General features: G+C 35.7%; 1 protein-coding gene and 1 pseudogene across 1 annotated transcript; one reads left to right on the top strand and one right to left on the bottom strand.

Moving 5' to 3' along the window:
• Positions 1 to 314: 314 nt before the first annotated feature.
• Positions 315 to 1955, top strand: LOC133179601 (uncharacterized; annotated as a pseudogene).
• A 4227-nt stretch (positions 1956 to 6182) lies between these two features.
• Positions 6183 to 6950, bottom strand: LOC133179785 (uncharacterized). The gene is made up of 2 exons (XM_061314473.1): positions 6600 to 6950; positions 6183 to 6508 (listed from the first exon to the last, which is right to left on the bottom strand). Exons 1-2 carry the CDS (start codon positions 6853 to 6855, stop codon positions 6183 to 6185), a joined length of 582 nt encoding a protein of 193 aa, XP_061170457.1. The 5' UTR covers positions 6856 to 6950.
• Positions 6951 to 15311: the final 8361 nt, after the last annotated feature.

Raw genomic sequence — 15311 nt, 5'->3', positions numbered from 1 at the left:
CCAATACTCAAGCACCAATCTCAAGTGAAACTGCTCTCGATGTTGTCAACAAAGAAGATATTCTGCTGCATGTCAGTTTCGAAGACTGAATGTTCACCACTTGCACTGAGGTACAGGATAAATCAATGTAACTGCTTGAATCAAAGAAAATAAATGCCAACGCCGACATATCATCTGGTAAACACACCGTGTACAATGTATTGGGTCTCCACTCACAATTTCCCTCATATCCACACAATAATCCTAATTGACTAGCTAACGCAAAGCAGAACGAAATGTATATGCATAGTTAAACAGACACCTTCTCCTTTATCATGGCGGTATTTGATCGCCGAGTGATAGATTTTAATAATATCGAACCCGATATAAATTATTATCTTATCAAAATTCTATGTATCCATACGAAAAGCTTATTCTATACATTTAAACACGATTGTGAATGAATTTATTAGCAGAGTTGTTTATAGCAATATGCTGTACTCATACTTCAGTTAAATGAACTTTCATAAAAACTGTTGTGTGTGGGGAGGGGGGGGGGGTCATTTGTTTGCAAGAAGTTCATGATGGGATCTTCTAAAGCAATGAACTATATTGTTTACTCCATAAAATGACACTAAATTGTTTACTCCATAAAATGACCAAGAAAACATCTTAAGTAGCGTTCATACAAGTATTTCTCACTTTATTGGTAAACAATTTTTTTTCAAAAACACTTTTACCAAAAAAAGTTCAGGGACAGTTCTTGTTCATATACTTTATATAAAGAGGGTACTTTTTCACAATTTTCATCTTTCGGTCGTTTTGGGATTCTTCTTTGTACACTCACCTAATGTGCAGTCGTTTGAAAAAGAGGAAAAAAAGCAATGGGAATGTCCAGTTTGTCCTAAAAGAATCAAACCGGTATGTTAGAGGACAGTATGCGATTCAACCTTCATACTACAGGGGCAAGGTGTATTTGCATTTGCAGGGTAAGTGATATTTGAATCAAAATAACGTAATTATGTCTATTACGACAATACTGGATAAATACATGTATATTAAGAGTTGTCTTTCTTTTATCGTTCTCTAAACAACAACAACTGGAAACAAGTGTCGTTTCCCGACGACGTTTTTGAAAGCATGAACAATCAATTCTACACCATCAACAAAGCAGTGGATGAAGTCAGGAAGGCCAATAAAGGACCACCTAGCCCGGAACTGGTAAGTTGTTAATTCAGTATCATAAACGTTACATTATTAATTTTCTCCTTACTAGGATATATAAGGGTACAATGGAAAGTTTTTTTTTCAATCAATGGCTTGTGATGACATCACGCTAAAAGAAGCGTGTGGCGGAATTTGATGCTGACGACGAGTTCTAAAGAAAAAAAAAACGGGGACACTGACATTTATTAAAAATATATAATAGTATTCGTGTAATGTGTAAAATGAAACTTTTTCGATCAGAATGATTTCATTAACAAATTGCTTACTTTAATAAATTTGTTACTTATTTTAGTGTTCTTAAATCGTGGGTTCCTGTTTTATCGATTATGTACCTTTCATAGTCATGCTCTATATAGAAAAAAGTTTCATTAATTGTAAAGAACGATTTATGTATTCCCTGTATAACATTGAATTGTACTAGGACCAGTAGGAAAAGTTAAGTATTTAAGAAATCACTAGAACAATCCGAAGTTATAAAGATATTACGTTGATAAATTGTCTTCCTATATTAATGGTTTTTTTTTATATGACATTGTCAGTTTGTTAAATTGTAGAACTGTAACCGTTGTGGGAAAGTAAATATGTCATTGACATAATTTCAAGACTTTGAAAATGTTCTTATTCACGCCACTGAACTTTTTAACCAAGCAGAAAATCATTCTGACGAGTTTATGAAATTAAAAGAGCAATGCGAAATTATGAAAAATTATGTATTAAGTATAACGGCAAAACGTTGTCTTCATGCATAAGCATTTTTAGGTCACCTGAGTCACTCAGGTGACCTATTGCTATCCGTTCTCGTCCGTCGGCGTGCGTCGTGCGGTGTGCGTCGTGTGTTAACATTTGAACATTTTTAGTTTCTTCACTGAAACCGCTTAACCAATTTCAACCAAATTTGGCATATAGCATCTATGGGTGAAGGGGAACAAAAATTGTGAATTTCATGGTCCCTGCACCCCTTGGGCCTGAGGGGTGGGGCTAAAACCACCAAAAATAATGCAATCTTTAAAAATCTTCTTCTTTACTCCTGGACATCAAGCAGTCTAACTGTTGGCATGATCGTAATGAGCATTAAGCCCTCTACCAAAATTCTGAAATTCATGGCCCCAGGGTCAGGGGTTCTGGTGCTAGGGTGGGGCTATATAGATCATATAGTGAAAGTGCATTATTTCTTTAAAAATCTTCTTCTCTGCTCCTGGGTATTAAATAAAGTAACTAAGTTCATAGTTATGAAGAGCAAGAGTGCCTCTTCCAAAATTGTGAAATTCATGGCCCCAGGGTCAGGGGTTCTGGTGTTAGGGCGGGGCTCTATTGATTATATAGTGAAAATACATTAATTCTTTGAAATCCTCTTCTCTGCTCCTGGGTATTAAATAAACTAAGTACATAGTTATGATGAGCAAGAGTGCCTCTTCCAAAATTGTGAAATTCATGGCCCCAGGGTCAGGGGTTCTGGTGTTAGGGCGGGGCTCTATTGATTATATAATGAAAATGCATTAATTCTTTGAAAATCTTCTTCTCTGCTCTTGGGTATTAAATAAAGTAACTTAGTACATAGTTATGATGAGCAAGAGTGCCTCTTCCAAAATTGTGAAATTCATGGCCCCAGGGTCAGGGGTTCTGGTGTTAGGGCGGGGCTCTACTGATTATATAGTGAAAATGCATTAATTCTTTGAAAATCTTCTTCTCTGCTCCTGGGTATTAAATAAAGTAAATTAGTACATAGTTATGATGAGCAAGAGTGCCTCTTCCAAAATTGTGAAATTCATGGCCCCAGGGTCAGGGGTTCTGGTGTTAGGGCGGGGCTCTATTGATTATATAGTGAAAATGCATTAATTCTTTGAAAATCTTCTTTGCTCCTAGGGAATTTAAAAAAACTAAGTACATAGTTATGATGAGCATGGCTGCCTCTTCAGAAATTATGAATTTTATGGCCCCTAGGTCAGGGGTTCTGGTGTTAGGGCGGGGCTCTATTGATAATATAGGGAAAAGGCATGAATTTTTTCAAAATCTTCTTCTCTGCTCCTGGGTATTTTTCAAACAAAGGAAGTACATGGTTATGATAAGGAAGAATGCCTCTTCCAAAATTGTGAAATTCATGGCCCCTGGGTCAGGGGTTCTGGTGGGGTGGGGGGGGGGGGTGGGGGGAGGAGAGCTCTATTGATTATATAGTGAAAATGAGTAATTTCTTTCAAAATATTTTTTCTATTACTGGTTATAAAGTAAAGAAACAAGTGTATAGTTATGATGAGAAAGGGTGCTTCCAGAATTGTGAGTTCGTGGCCAATGGGCCAGATGTTCTGGTGTAAGGATGGGGCTTTATTTAATAATATGGAGAAAATGCATTTCTTTGAAAATCTTCTATGCTTCTGGGAATGTTCAAGGCAAACAGAGTAAAAGTTTTAATATGCAAGGGTATTTTTACCAGAATTTTGAACACCTGGACCATTTAGTCAAGTGTTCTGATCCTGGCCAGGGCTCTATTAACTTGTATTCCGCTGAGCAAAGTTATTCCCCTTTGCCATTCACCTTTGATAATTAATCAATGTAAGTAATGTATTTGAAAGATTAATAGAATAAGAGAATTATGCAAGAAAATTTATTGTATAATAAAAAAAGTACTTTCATAGTTTTAATGACTTGGAAATAATAGATGAATCAAAATGAGACAAAAATAACTTATCTTTTTAAATGTTCTTCAAAGGCCAAGAGAGGCCATTGTGAGAAGTAATAATATGGGGTTAAATACTGTAGAAGTGGAATACATTACGGTGTTTTTAATTTCACTATGTTCACGATTGAAGAATTTTCCGCGAACTTTAAACCATCGTGATTATTATTTCATTTCATCTCTAAAACAGACATCGGTATTATCATTTGAATATAAATGATGTGTATAAAACAACAGGCAAAAAAAAAAAAAAAAAACAATTAAACAAACAAACAAATTGAAGAAATTTTATTCTGGTCATGAAAGAAAAACAATCAAAACATTGTTATTTTTGTTCAAAGTGAAATAACACAATTTAAATTCCGACCTTGCTGAAGGCGCCGACGATAAAGTCACGGTTGGCTAAACGCTCCAGTGCATACACGAGCCATTTAGCGTGGATGGGTTTGATTTTTGACAATCTAAGATCGATACTGACATTTTCGACCTCTTCGCCTTTTTCTAATGCAGATTTAACTTCATCAGCATAAAAACTTTGGAACTGTGACTTTAGAAGAGATTTAAATTTTCCATTTATTTGAACATCTAAGGGCTGAAGCCTATCGGTACACGCTGCCGGTACAAAAACAACCTTTATTCCTTTTTCCTCCATATAACTGAGTAATTCCTTGTCTTGGTGGGCTTTGAACACATCAAAAATGCAGAGCGCCTTCTGTTTTAGAGGAAGATCGAGGTCGTCGCGCACCTGTTCGACATACGGCAAAATGATCTTTTCTACGTAACGCTTCATTGTATCTGCATTGCTCCAGTGATTTTCACTGTGGTGCACGTCCCATGACTTGGGGAATCGATACTCAGGATGACACTTGTCTGTAAGGCCCTGGTAAAGAAGCTGTGGGGGAAGAAGTTCACCGGCCTTAGTAACTGCGAGAACTGCCGTAATTTGGCGCTTGTCGTCTACCCCTTTGATTGGAACTTGCTTGGCACCTATTAAATAAATGTAAAAATCTCAGTGATCTACAAAAACAGTGTTTACATGGTTAATTAAGGTTTAATGATATATTAAGAACAATAGAATTACCGGCCTTTTACTGTATGATTTATAAAGACTTACCGCTTTCATGCATAGTCCATTCCCCGCAAGGAACTAAATTTACAGCTGTTTGATCCCAATTAATGATAAGTTCGTCTGGAATGTTAAACTTTGAAATATTGTCAGAAATTCTTTTCAAATATGCGTTTTTTATGTCATCAAAATCTTCGGGAAAGTGTTTGATTCCTTTTGTGCCCTTCCGCTTCGAGAAGCCCATTCTGTTCAGTAGAGATCGCGCCCATTCCTTGGTAATCTCGATTGTACCCTCATTTTCTTTAAGTTGCGTGCTATCTTTGAACATCAAGATCCCCTTGGCCCCGGCCATGACAATTTGTGCATTAACGACACCTCCTGCAACTCTTAGTCTCCGTATGTATGCTTTAACAAGATCATCATACTGTCCAAGTTTTAAGGGCCGTCCACGGGGGGATTGCGGCAGAACACTCGGTTTAGTTTTACTGGGACTGCTTTGATAAAGTTTTCTGATGCTTCGAATCGTGCTTTCGTTCACTTCTCTTCCCAGTTCCTTGCTGAAATGACGGGCAGCTTTGGCCGGACCATTTTCAATTGCGTATCGTGCCATCTTTGCCCTAGTCTCTGGTGTGTAAGTTCCATATTATATTATATTAGACATTTTGTTAATAGTCTGCATGGGAATAGTGATAAATGGGGAGGGGGGGGGGGCAGAGAGATACTAGACTAATTATTTTGTTGATGCTAATCATACTATTTCTTGCTTTTGGGAAACAAAGCTTCATTTATCAGTTTATGGATCCTCTAAATTGTATTGTACTCAGGTGACCGTTAAGGCCCTTGGGCCTCTTGTTAGGTATACTTTAAATGGTTTTGTTGAAAGTAGAATAGTATTTGAATTCTTAAAATGAAAATTAGAAAAACCATCAGCATTAAACTCCTTTGAGAAATTCAACAAGATTTTAGTTTAATAATTTTAATAAGTAAGCAAAGTAACATTTATGTTTTTTAAAAGAAAGAATGATTTTTTTGAAAAATCTCAATCATTTCATTAGTAAAATAAAAGAAAAGCACTTGACAAAATGAATTGAATTTATATGTTCAGTAAACTAAATATCATTCTTTCTTTATAAATAAGCATAAATAAATATATACAAATTAACCTATTATAATTATATAATACATTGTCCACGCATTTCAAATAAAAGTAGAATTCAACTAGACATTTCGTTTGTTTCATCATTTGTCAATTTTATAATGTCCATAGGAGAAGCTGTCGACTCCAAATGGAGCTAACCACCATCGTTTATCATCGAAAGGTGACAATGATATTTTATTGATGGATTTTAGATACAAGATATGATTGTCACTACGAATGTTCTGCATCATATGTCTGCATCGTTGTTGTTCAAAAAGACAATTCTTGTAATGGAGATGGTTTAATTCCTTGGCGACAATAGATTTGGCAATTCCCTTTGCCTTTTTTATCTGCGTTTCCTTCTCGTCGTGAATTAAAAATGAATACATTTTAGCTCTCAGTCCCACAAATTCTTTTACGGGATACCCTGTAAACATAATTATGACGAAAGTTTTAGTTCAATCGTTTAAAGTACATAAGAACAATCAACATTCCACGTGAATCAAATTAATACATACCTCCGGTTTCGTCTTTCAACTTCCTAACTTCTTTCTTGTTTGTCTCGCTATAAAGGAAATGGTTCTTTGGGTAGTTGGATGTATCAAATAACTCTTTATTTCGAGCCATGTCTTGATACAAATCTTCCGTTTGAAACTTGTAAAATAAGGAGTCGGTGTCTGTCATTAGCAACGTTGCCCTGTCACCATACTGTTTCTTGACATATCCACAATGAAATTGATACATGAATAGTTTGGACAGGTCTAAAACAGTCATTCCCGTGTAGATTGGTTTGTTTAGTAGCAACTTAATCTTCTTGTTTTTTACACCAACCAAGTGTTTGTTAAAAATAGTGAAATTTTCAAAACTTGGCTTGGCGATCAATTTTTCGTAAACCCTTTTGTGTATTGATCAATTTAAATTCATCCTATTTCGTATATTTTCCATCGTTTTCCTAAAAAAGGGGGAAATAAACATTATAATTACAGAAATTATAAATTATTCAATAATTTGAAACGAAATGGTGTTGCATTTAAAAATTATTTACCCGAACACTATGTTGTTGTAGTCTTTGTACAATTTCACTTCGAAATTGCTCTTAGCTTGTCTTCTTTTGTTGGTGTTGTATTCAATGTAGGGTTTGAGGCATGCATTTTGTTTGAAGCGAATAACTCTATGAATTTGATCTAGTACAAGTCCTTGTTGAAGGAAAAATTGTAGATTGCGATAGTGTAGCACATACTTCTCTTTTTTGAGAAGAGTTGGTATTAATTTTTTTGAAACAATTCCTTTCGTTTTATTATTTTTTTGAAACTCTTCTCGACAATATAGAGATAAGTCGTCAACACACACTGTTATAGATTCTGGCGCTAATGGTAAGTCTGAATGAAGATCATGCAGATATTTTCTGGATAGCTTAAAGTGACTTCTAGAATATACCCAATGTCGTTATTTTTTGTATATTCATTACGTTGAGTTGAGATATTTCATTGTCAGTCAACCAACCAAAGTCTCCAATAGCCAGCGGTTCTAGCATGGCACCCCCGTAAAGATTGTCAAGTTGAAGTAGCCCTAATACTTTTTTGGCTCATTTTCATCAAAAGTTTCTGGTATGTATGGATTGTTGTCCTCAACATGTCGAGTTGTCATCATGGCTACACCTCCTCGTATACACTTTTCAATCATTTGGTATTGATCAATGTCTGTCAGTAGTTCCAATTCTACCTTTGTCATTTTTAAACAGGCACTCCAACACATACCCGCCAATGTAAAGTATTGTGCTAGATCTAGATTAAAGCTCTCTATTGATACTTCTCTAAACCTTTCAAAAACCTCAGCTAATAAAATGACATCACATAGTAGGTATAAATCGTGATAGTCACCCATTGTTATCATCCTCATTTCATCCCATACTTGCTGTGCATGTTCGTATTCTTCATCGGATATGTCAGTTTTGCTCAGAGAATTGTAAAATGATGATTTCGGGGGTAATTGTTTTGTCATAAATTTTGATGCATCGGTGACAAAAGAGTATGGGTAAACACCTCTTCCTAAAAGCAATTTCTTTTCTTTTTCGGTTTTGAAATGTCTGCTAAAGTATTTAAAATGTGCATCTCCACTTGATTTGAGGTTTTGCACTAGAGTATCTAAGGAAGACGATAGAAATTGGGACGAATCAATATATCGCAAGCTACCTAGGCTAAACGTCACGTATCTCTCGTTTGAATTGGCAATGAAACTAAGCTTTTTATTCTTGAATAGACCCAATTTCTGCATGATTAAATGTCCATCGAAGCTTCTCACGTTATGCAGAATAATTGGAATAAATTCCACCTGTTTAAACTGTAAGTTACAGTCTCAATGTGCAATTCCAAACACTTTTCCACTCACGTGATCATGGTTGAACTTTGGTTGAATTACTGCCAAAAGCTAAACCGCATATATGACAAGTTGTAGCTTCTTTAAATTGTTTTTCTATTTCATCGCTTATTTCCATGTGTTCTATTCGTTTCAGTAACTTAAGTATTCTTCCTCTTCTTTTAAAACCATATTAAGAAATGTTTCTACTACATTTTCCCCGCGGTATATAACTGGTTTTTTGGTATATCTAATGTCGCTGGATATAACTTGATATGCGAAACTACAAGGTTCGAATTCTGACAAATTGGTAGTATGTGATGAATTGGGATCGAGATCACACGTCTGAATGGGTTTCACGTACGTTTCGAAATCGGCATATATTGTAAATGGAACTTTTAACTGCTTTGCAATTTCGGTGAACTGTAAAACATCATTTTCGCCTGGTACAGGCATCTCAATTTTTTGTTCTCCAAGAGCCATACAAAAGTCAACGTGTTTGTTTAACGAACCCATGTAAACAATATGGACAGTAATGTTTTGAGTGGCAAAAATCTCTCCAGACGTTCGATACAAAAATCTGTTTAGATTTTTTTATCAAACAGTAGTGAATCTGATCCTTGTTTTTAAATAAAGAAGATCTACGTGTGATATTTTTTTCTTTTTTGTAATACGCATTGGGAAAGTCTCTCGACAATCGTATCCAAAAACATTAACTGACACTTGATTCTGGTTTACAAATTTTTCTATCTGCGACACTTTTACTGGATATTGTATTCCTTTCATGTTCAGTCTGTCAGCATATTGAAGATAATTGCTTACTTTTGACGGGTTGTCTTGCAGGGTAAAGTTTTGCCAAAATCGAGTAGAGAAAACATTTCTGATCCCGATTTTTAACGTTAAATAAAGATTTGCTATTTTGCAATTTGTTTGGTGATGCAATGTAACTACCGCCTTATAGAGGTAAGTAGTGGACAAAGCATACTTCAACGTAGAGAACTTGGGATAAAACCAAATCTGAACCCTTCATAATGAATTCTTGTTTGGAATTAAACATTTTTTGAAAGGCTTCGTTTAAATGGTGTATATTAAAGTCCTCTGCATACAAGTGAGCATAAGTAATGCTCCGAAAATGAGGCTTTGCAGTTTCATGTACGCCTTCTTTCTCACGAGAAAATTCTACTCGAGTCATTAAATACCATTTAATTCCTTTACGGAGTGGGGTTGATGATACAAGTATGTCCTGAACTTTCTCTTTAATATTACTGTAAATCACACGAGCATGTCAAATCTTTCCACATCTTTGGGTATATTTAATAGAATTGACCGAACCATTCAAAGCACGTACAATTTCATGATTTTCATGATACTAGCAAAAAATGATCATAAAGAGGCATAGCTTTATAATGCGCAACACAAACTTTCAAATCAAGATATTTATTAAAAATTGAGTTCTTCGTTTCACCAAATATTGGTTCAAAACATTTAATGAATTTTTCAAGACCTTCTCTTCCATAAAAAGCTTGAGAGGTTCTGTCTGACGGCCAAAGTTTGAAGTTAAATACTGTGTTGAAATCCTTCAGTGGACTTTCTCTAAACATGCCAAATCTGGAAATAAATTGTTAATTAAGTTTTTGTGCCAAATTAACTAAACGTATCTATACTTCTACATAGTCATTTATTTCATTTCAAGATTTCCATTTTGAACAATAAATGATATTGGAAAAAAATAGTTTTAAGTGACAGTTATAATTCTTATGTATCTGTAGAAATTAAAATTACCTTTGATCCAAGGACTTAATCACAGCATCTAATATACTTCTTGTGTCACTGTCTATGTAGTCAACAGGATTGCAGGGACCATGAAGTTTAAGACCTCCAAACATTTTCTCCTCTGGGTTATACTTGGATATGAACTCCCTCATGCAGTTACCAGGATGAAATTTCAATCAGGTTAACCTCATGCATCCAGTTAATAATGAGTTCAGTGTGGGAAGCTGTTAGAGCATCTTTGATCAAGCAGGTGTTATCTATATCTCCTGTGAATTGGGCAGAAAGAATTAAAGATCTCTGTTCTCTAACTCTCTTAATTTTAGTTTATAGTCTGTCAGAATACATAGCCTTTTGTTATGCCCCCGGATCGAAAGATCCCGGGGGTATATTGTTTTTGTCCTGTCTGTCTGTTTGTCTGTCTGTTGTCAACTTTAACCTTGCCCATAACTTTTGATTGGTTGAAGTTATAGCTTTCATATTTTACATGTGTATTCCTTGTGACAAGACCTTTGGTTACCATCATATTTGACGTTTTGACCTTGACCTTAGAGTTTGATCCACTTTTGCAAAATTTTACGAGACTTTAACCTTGGCCATAACTTCTGAACAGTTGGTGCTTGGGGTTTCAAACTTCACCTGTGTAGCCTTCCTTTGGATACCAACAACTTTGACCTTGACCTTGGAGTTTGACCTACTTTTGAAAAACTTTAGCTATAACTTCTGAACAGTTGGTGCTTGGGGTTTCAAACTTCACATGTGTATTCCTTGTGGCAAGACCTTCCTCTGGAACTTTTGAATGGTTGGAGCTAGGGCTTTCATACTTCACATATGTAATCCTTGTGACAAGACCTTTTTTGGATACCAACCACTTTGACATTTTGACCTTGACCTAGGATTTTGACTTACTTTTGAGAAACTTTAATCTTGACCAAAACTTTTGAATGGTTGATGCTAGGGGTTTCATACTTCACATACCGGTATGTAATCCTTGTGACATCACCTTCCTTTGGATACCAACCACTTTGACCTTGACATGAGTTTGACCTACTTTCGAAAAACTTTAACCTTGGTCATAACTTTCGAATGGTTGGTGCTAGGTTTCATACTCACATACGCAATCCTTGTGACAAAACCTTCCTTTGGATACCAACCATATTGACCTTGACCTTGACGTTTTACTTACTTTTAAAAAACTTTAACCTTCGCCATAACTTTTGAACAGTTGCAGCTAGGTTTCTCAAATTTCACAGGTATTTTCCTCGAAACATTTTTTATCTTTTGGCCTGGATTTTGACTTGCATTTGAGAAACTTTAACCTTCGCCATAAGCTGCCATACGGGGGCACAAGTGTTTCACAAACACATCTTGTTTTTAAAAAAGAATTTGATATATAGTTATAAAGTTTATTTTGATTTTGTATAATTAAATATGATGTTTTTCAACAATCAGTTTACAGACTGTCATGTCTCACAAAGATGACAGATAGTTGCAATTTATTTTTTCAATGTAATGAGACAAAAAACAATGTAATTAATAGTATTTATGTATTAGGCTGCGCCTTAGTTTCATTCATTAAATAAATATAATGAGCAATTAGATTTTCACTCTAAATGTTTAATCAAATTGTGAACACCTTTTAGATTCATAAAGTATTAGTGCTTTGGCACCTTCTCTGAAAAACTTAACGGGGGGTATTTGTCCCTTTTGGACAGTTCTAGACACATTTTGCTTGTAACAACCAGAAATATTTATTTCTGAATTTTCAAGGCTTATATGTTTGTACTTTATGGTGAACATTTGCACACATAATGGACATAGATCCACAAGCACAGGAAGCTCGTGTTACCAGACCTAGCCGCCTAGTGTTATATGTGTCATGTCACCTCACAAGAAATATTTTTACATCATATAGTTAAAGTTATAAATCTTTTACAACACAAAATTTATATGTATAGTAAGCCAGAATCTGTCTTCAATAAAATTTTTCTTAATGATCTGAAATGATCCCCTTAATAATGAATAAATGGCAAACCTTTCTGCATGGTGTCTGCAATGGAAGAATTATGTCCTTTTTCTGTAAATTACAGGGTAGATTTAGGCTGAAATAAACAACTGCCGTGATGGTGCTTTGGAATCAAATCTTACCGTCCAGTTTCTTGCGAGAACTTGATTATTATAACATTATGTAATAATGTCATTATCAAATGGTATATTAGTAGAATTCTGAGAATGTTGCTTTATTCAATTAAGTAGAGACAAATTACTTCCTAAAGGGTGAGCACTTGAATATAAATTGCAAACTGTCTTGCTGCTGGAAACATATATAAATAAGATTTAAACAAATGATAGACACAAACACCTCCACCCCTTTCCAAAAATGGTTTACTGAGAATACGTACATACAAACGGGGTGGCCCGTGAAGTTTCACACATGATCACGCATGATCGCAGGCGCGGATTCAGGAATTGAAGTTGGGGGGGGGGGGGCTCAAAAGTGTCTTGGGGCCGCCTTGAGGAACTCAGTGGGTCCAGGGTGGTTGGGCCCAGCCCCCGAAAGCTCCTGGTTTCCAATGTCACTTTAACATTAATTCATTCAATGCTTACAATACCTTTAATCAACAAATTATTATGAATTTGACTACTTACTGATTTTTACACTCTTTATTAAAACTTTTTTATTGATTACAAATTTTTAGATTCATCTTCAATGAGAAATGACCTGAAAAATATGCCTTTTTGTTTCTCGTAAACACTTCTATTTGAATTCCATAAAATTTTAAACAATAAATTATTTCATACGTAATCTCTGTAATGTAAAAATAAAAATAACATAAAACAAAATTGAATCAGCGAATGTTTAGCTCTACAATAGAACAATTAATGTACGCCCCCCCCCTACCCCGCTCCTGGTATGGGGCGGCGAGGACGGTGGCGCGGGGGTGGCCTGCATCGCTGTCACTGTCACTGAAGGGGATGTAGTAGATTCTTTAGACAACGGAGGCGTCAAGAAAGGAGGCCAAGGGGGCAGCGGAGGTGGTGCTGGTCGTTGACGTGGTGGAGTAAGACTTCTTCTTGGAGCAGGTGATGGTGGTGGAGAGGGTGCTCGCTTCCTCACCGTCAGAGGGATTGGTTGGTCTCTACTGTTGGCCCTGTACCTGCAACATCTCTGCGGGAGATACCACAGGCACAGAGCCAGCACAACGAAGACGACAAATACCAAGGCTGAAACAGCCATTCCGTAGGCATCATTTACTAGAAATATAAGAAAGACAGATTTTTATTACAACAAAATTATAAAGATAAAGTTATATGTATATATTTCATTTTTTCTTTCATTATTATAATAGAATTTTTTTTTTCTTTTTACAAGAAATAAATTTTCTTGAGAAGTTGATCATATTTTTTTTAAGAATCATGCCAAAGGTGGCACATTGATAATCTTGGATTTTAATGAAATTTTCCACAAATCTTTGTAATAATGACATGAAGTCATGCAGAGTAAAAAAAAACCTGTGTAACAACAGTCGCTATTGAAAATGATATAATTAACTTTCCATAGCAACCAGCTGTTTCTAATGTTTTGTAAAATAAACAAAACTCTACTTTTCAGTACACTTTGATGGATTTTTTTTTTCTCTGCAGCTAGCCTTGAGAAAAAAAAATTATCTGGTTAGAATCTAAGTAATCTTCATGACTAAACGATTTCCTGCCATTTTCTTGCACTACTCTCATGTTTTTGCAACAGCAACCACAATCATCTTCTGACCACTCTTGTCACCTTCAGAAAATATGCATCTAAGATATGTTTCAACTTTCTCTGAAAATATAACGTGCTTCTTTTCCTTCTTCAATGCCCATCCCTGAATTTCACTCGATTCACCTTAAAGTTCACTGTTCGGATCCAGCAGTGTACTACTAACCCTGTAGGCTTTCTAATAGATTGACACATACATCATACCATTTTAGGTTTACTTTATCATATGTGCTCATCTGCTGCAGGTTATAGTGATGCTCTCCTATCAGACAGTGGTCACGCATTGCTGTAAAGGATGTAAACGTGTCTGAACATCCATCTGGGCATCCAATACTGTCGTCTGAGATTGTTTGCTTTATTGAGCCTTCAACCTTCGAAGGTGGTGTGAAGTCCGCAATAATATTCATTATTATACTTCTAATGATTATTCCCTATATAACATTAGATCTTTAGATCCCTATTCCCTAGAATTCCTTATAAATGGACAAATTCCCGTGCGTTAGTCAAGTGAGCTAATCCCTGCTTCGAAAGCTAATTCCCGATTATCGGTAATCCTCTGGATTTTACTTTAACATTGGTATGATACGTGAATGGACTAATCCCCGTGTGTTAGTTCAGTGAGCTAATCCCTGCTTTGAAATCACGCTATCTGAATCCTCTAAATTTTACGTTTGTATCGGTATTATAAAACAGTTAAAAGTATATCATTGAGGAAGTCAGCAAGATTACAGTTCCCCTCGACCAGGACTATTTCCCTCGGCTTCGCCTCGGGAAATAGTCCTGGCCTTGGGGAACTGGAATCCTGCCAACTCCCTCATTGAATAAATTCAATGTTATATCACAATAATAATAAAATTCAGCTATATTAAAATCTGATCAAAAGGTGTATACGAGTACTAAACTACGGAAAATGAGGGCGGAACTTTTTTTCCAGATTAGTTTCCACATTACCATTTACCAACGTTTTATTTTATCAAAAGTACGATAAAATTTGGAATGCGGCTACCTCAAAACGGATGCGTGCTGGCCTGAGAACAGTAATTTCAATTTTTAGGTGACCTTGTCCAGACTTAAAGGTTATACCGGTAATGTACCATTATACTGAGGAACAAAGAATGTAGTTGTAAGAAGTGGATGATGAAAAGTTTATTTTTGCCATGTTAATGTACTGCTTAACATTGGGAGAATAATCCGAGTGAGGATACTTCTGTAAATTAGAGATTTAACGTACATTTCCCTCCTTAACCCACCATTATTCCACATGAAAGTGTGGGAGCAAGGGAATACAGCAATTTAATTCAAAGAAATTTAGAAATTGTTTTCATGGTTGATGCCAGTGAAGCCTTTC

The sequence above is a fragment of the Saccostrea echinata genome, unplaced genomic scaffold, assembly GCF_033153115.1.
Source record: "Saccostrea echinata isolate AGI-Se365-2 ecotype Australia unplaced genomic scaffold, CSIRO_AGI_Sech_v1 ptg000005l, whole genome shotgun sequence".
NCBI lineage: Eukaryota > Metazoa > Mollusca > Bivalvia > Ostreida > Ostreidae > Saccostrea > Saccostrea echinata.
Note: the sequence above shows the minus strand (reverse complement) of the source record. Positions and strands in the feature narration are given on the sequence as shown.

Coding starts and splice junctions, on each gene's coding strand:
- LOC133179785 (XM_061314473.1), bottom strand. CDS start 6,855: ATGACTGTTTTAGACCTGTCCAAACTATTCATGTATCAATTTCATTGT. Junction 6,509..6,599: donor GTTGAAAGACGAAACCGGAG/GTATGTATTAAT, acceptor TTATGTTTACAG/GGTATCCCGTAAAAGAATTT.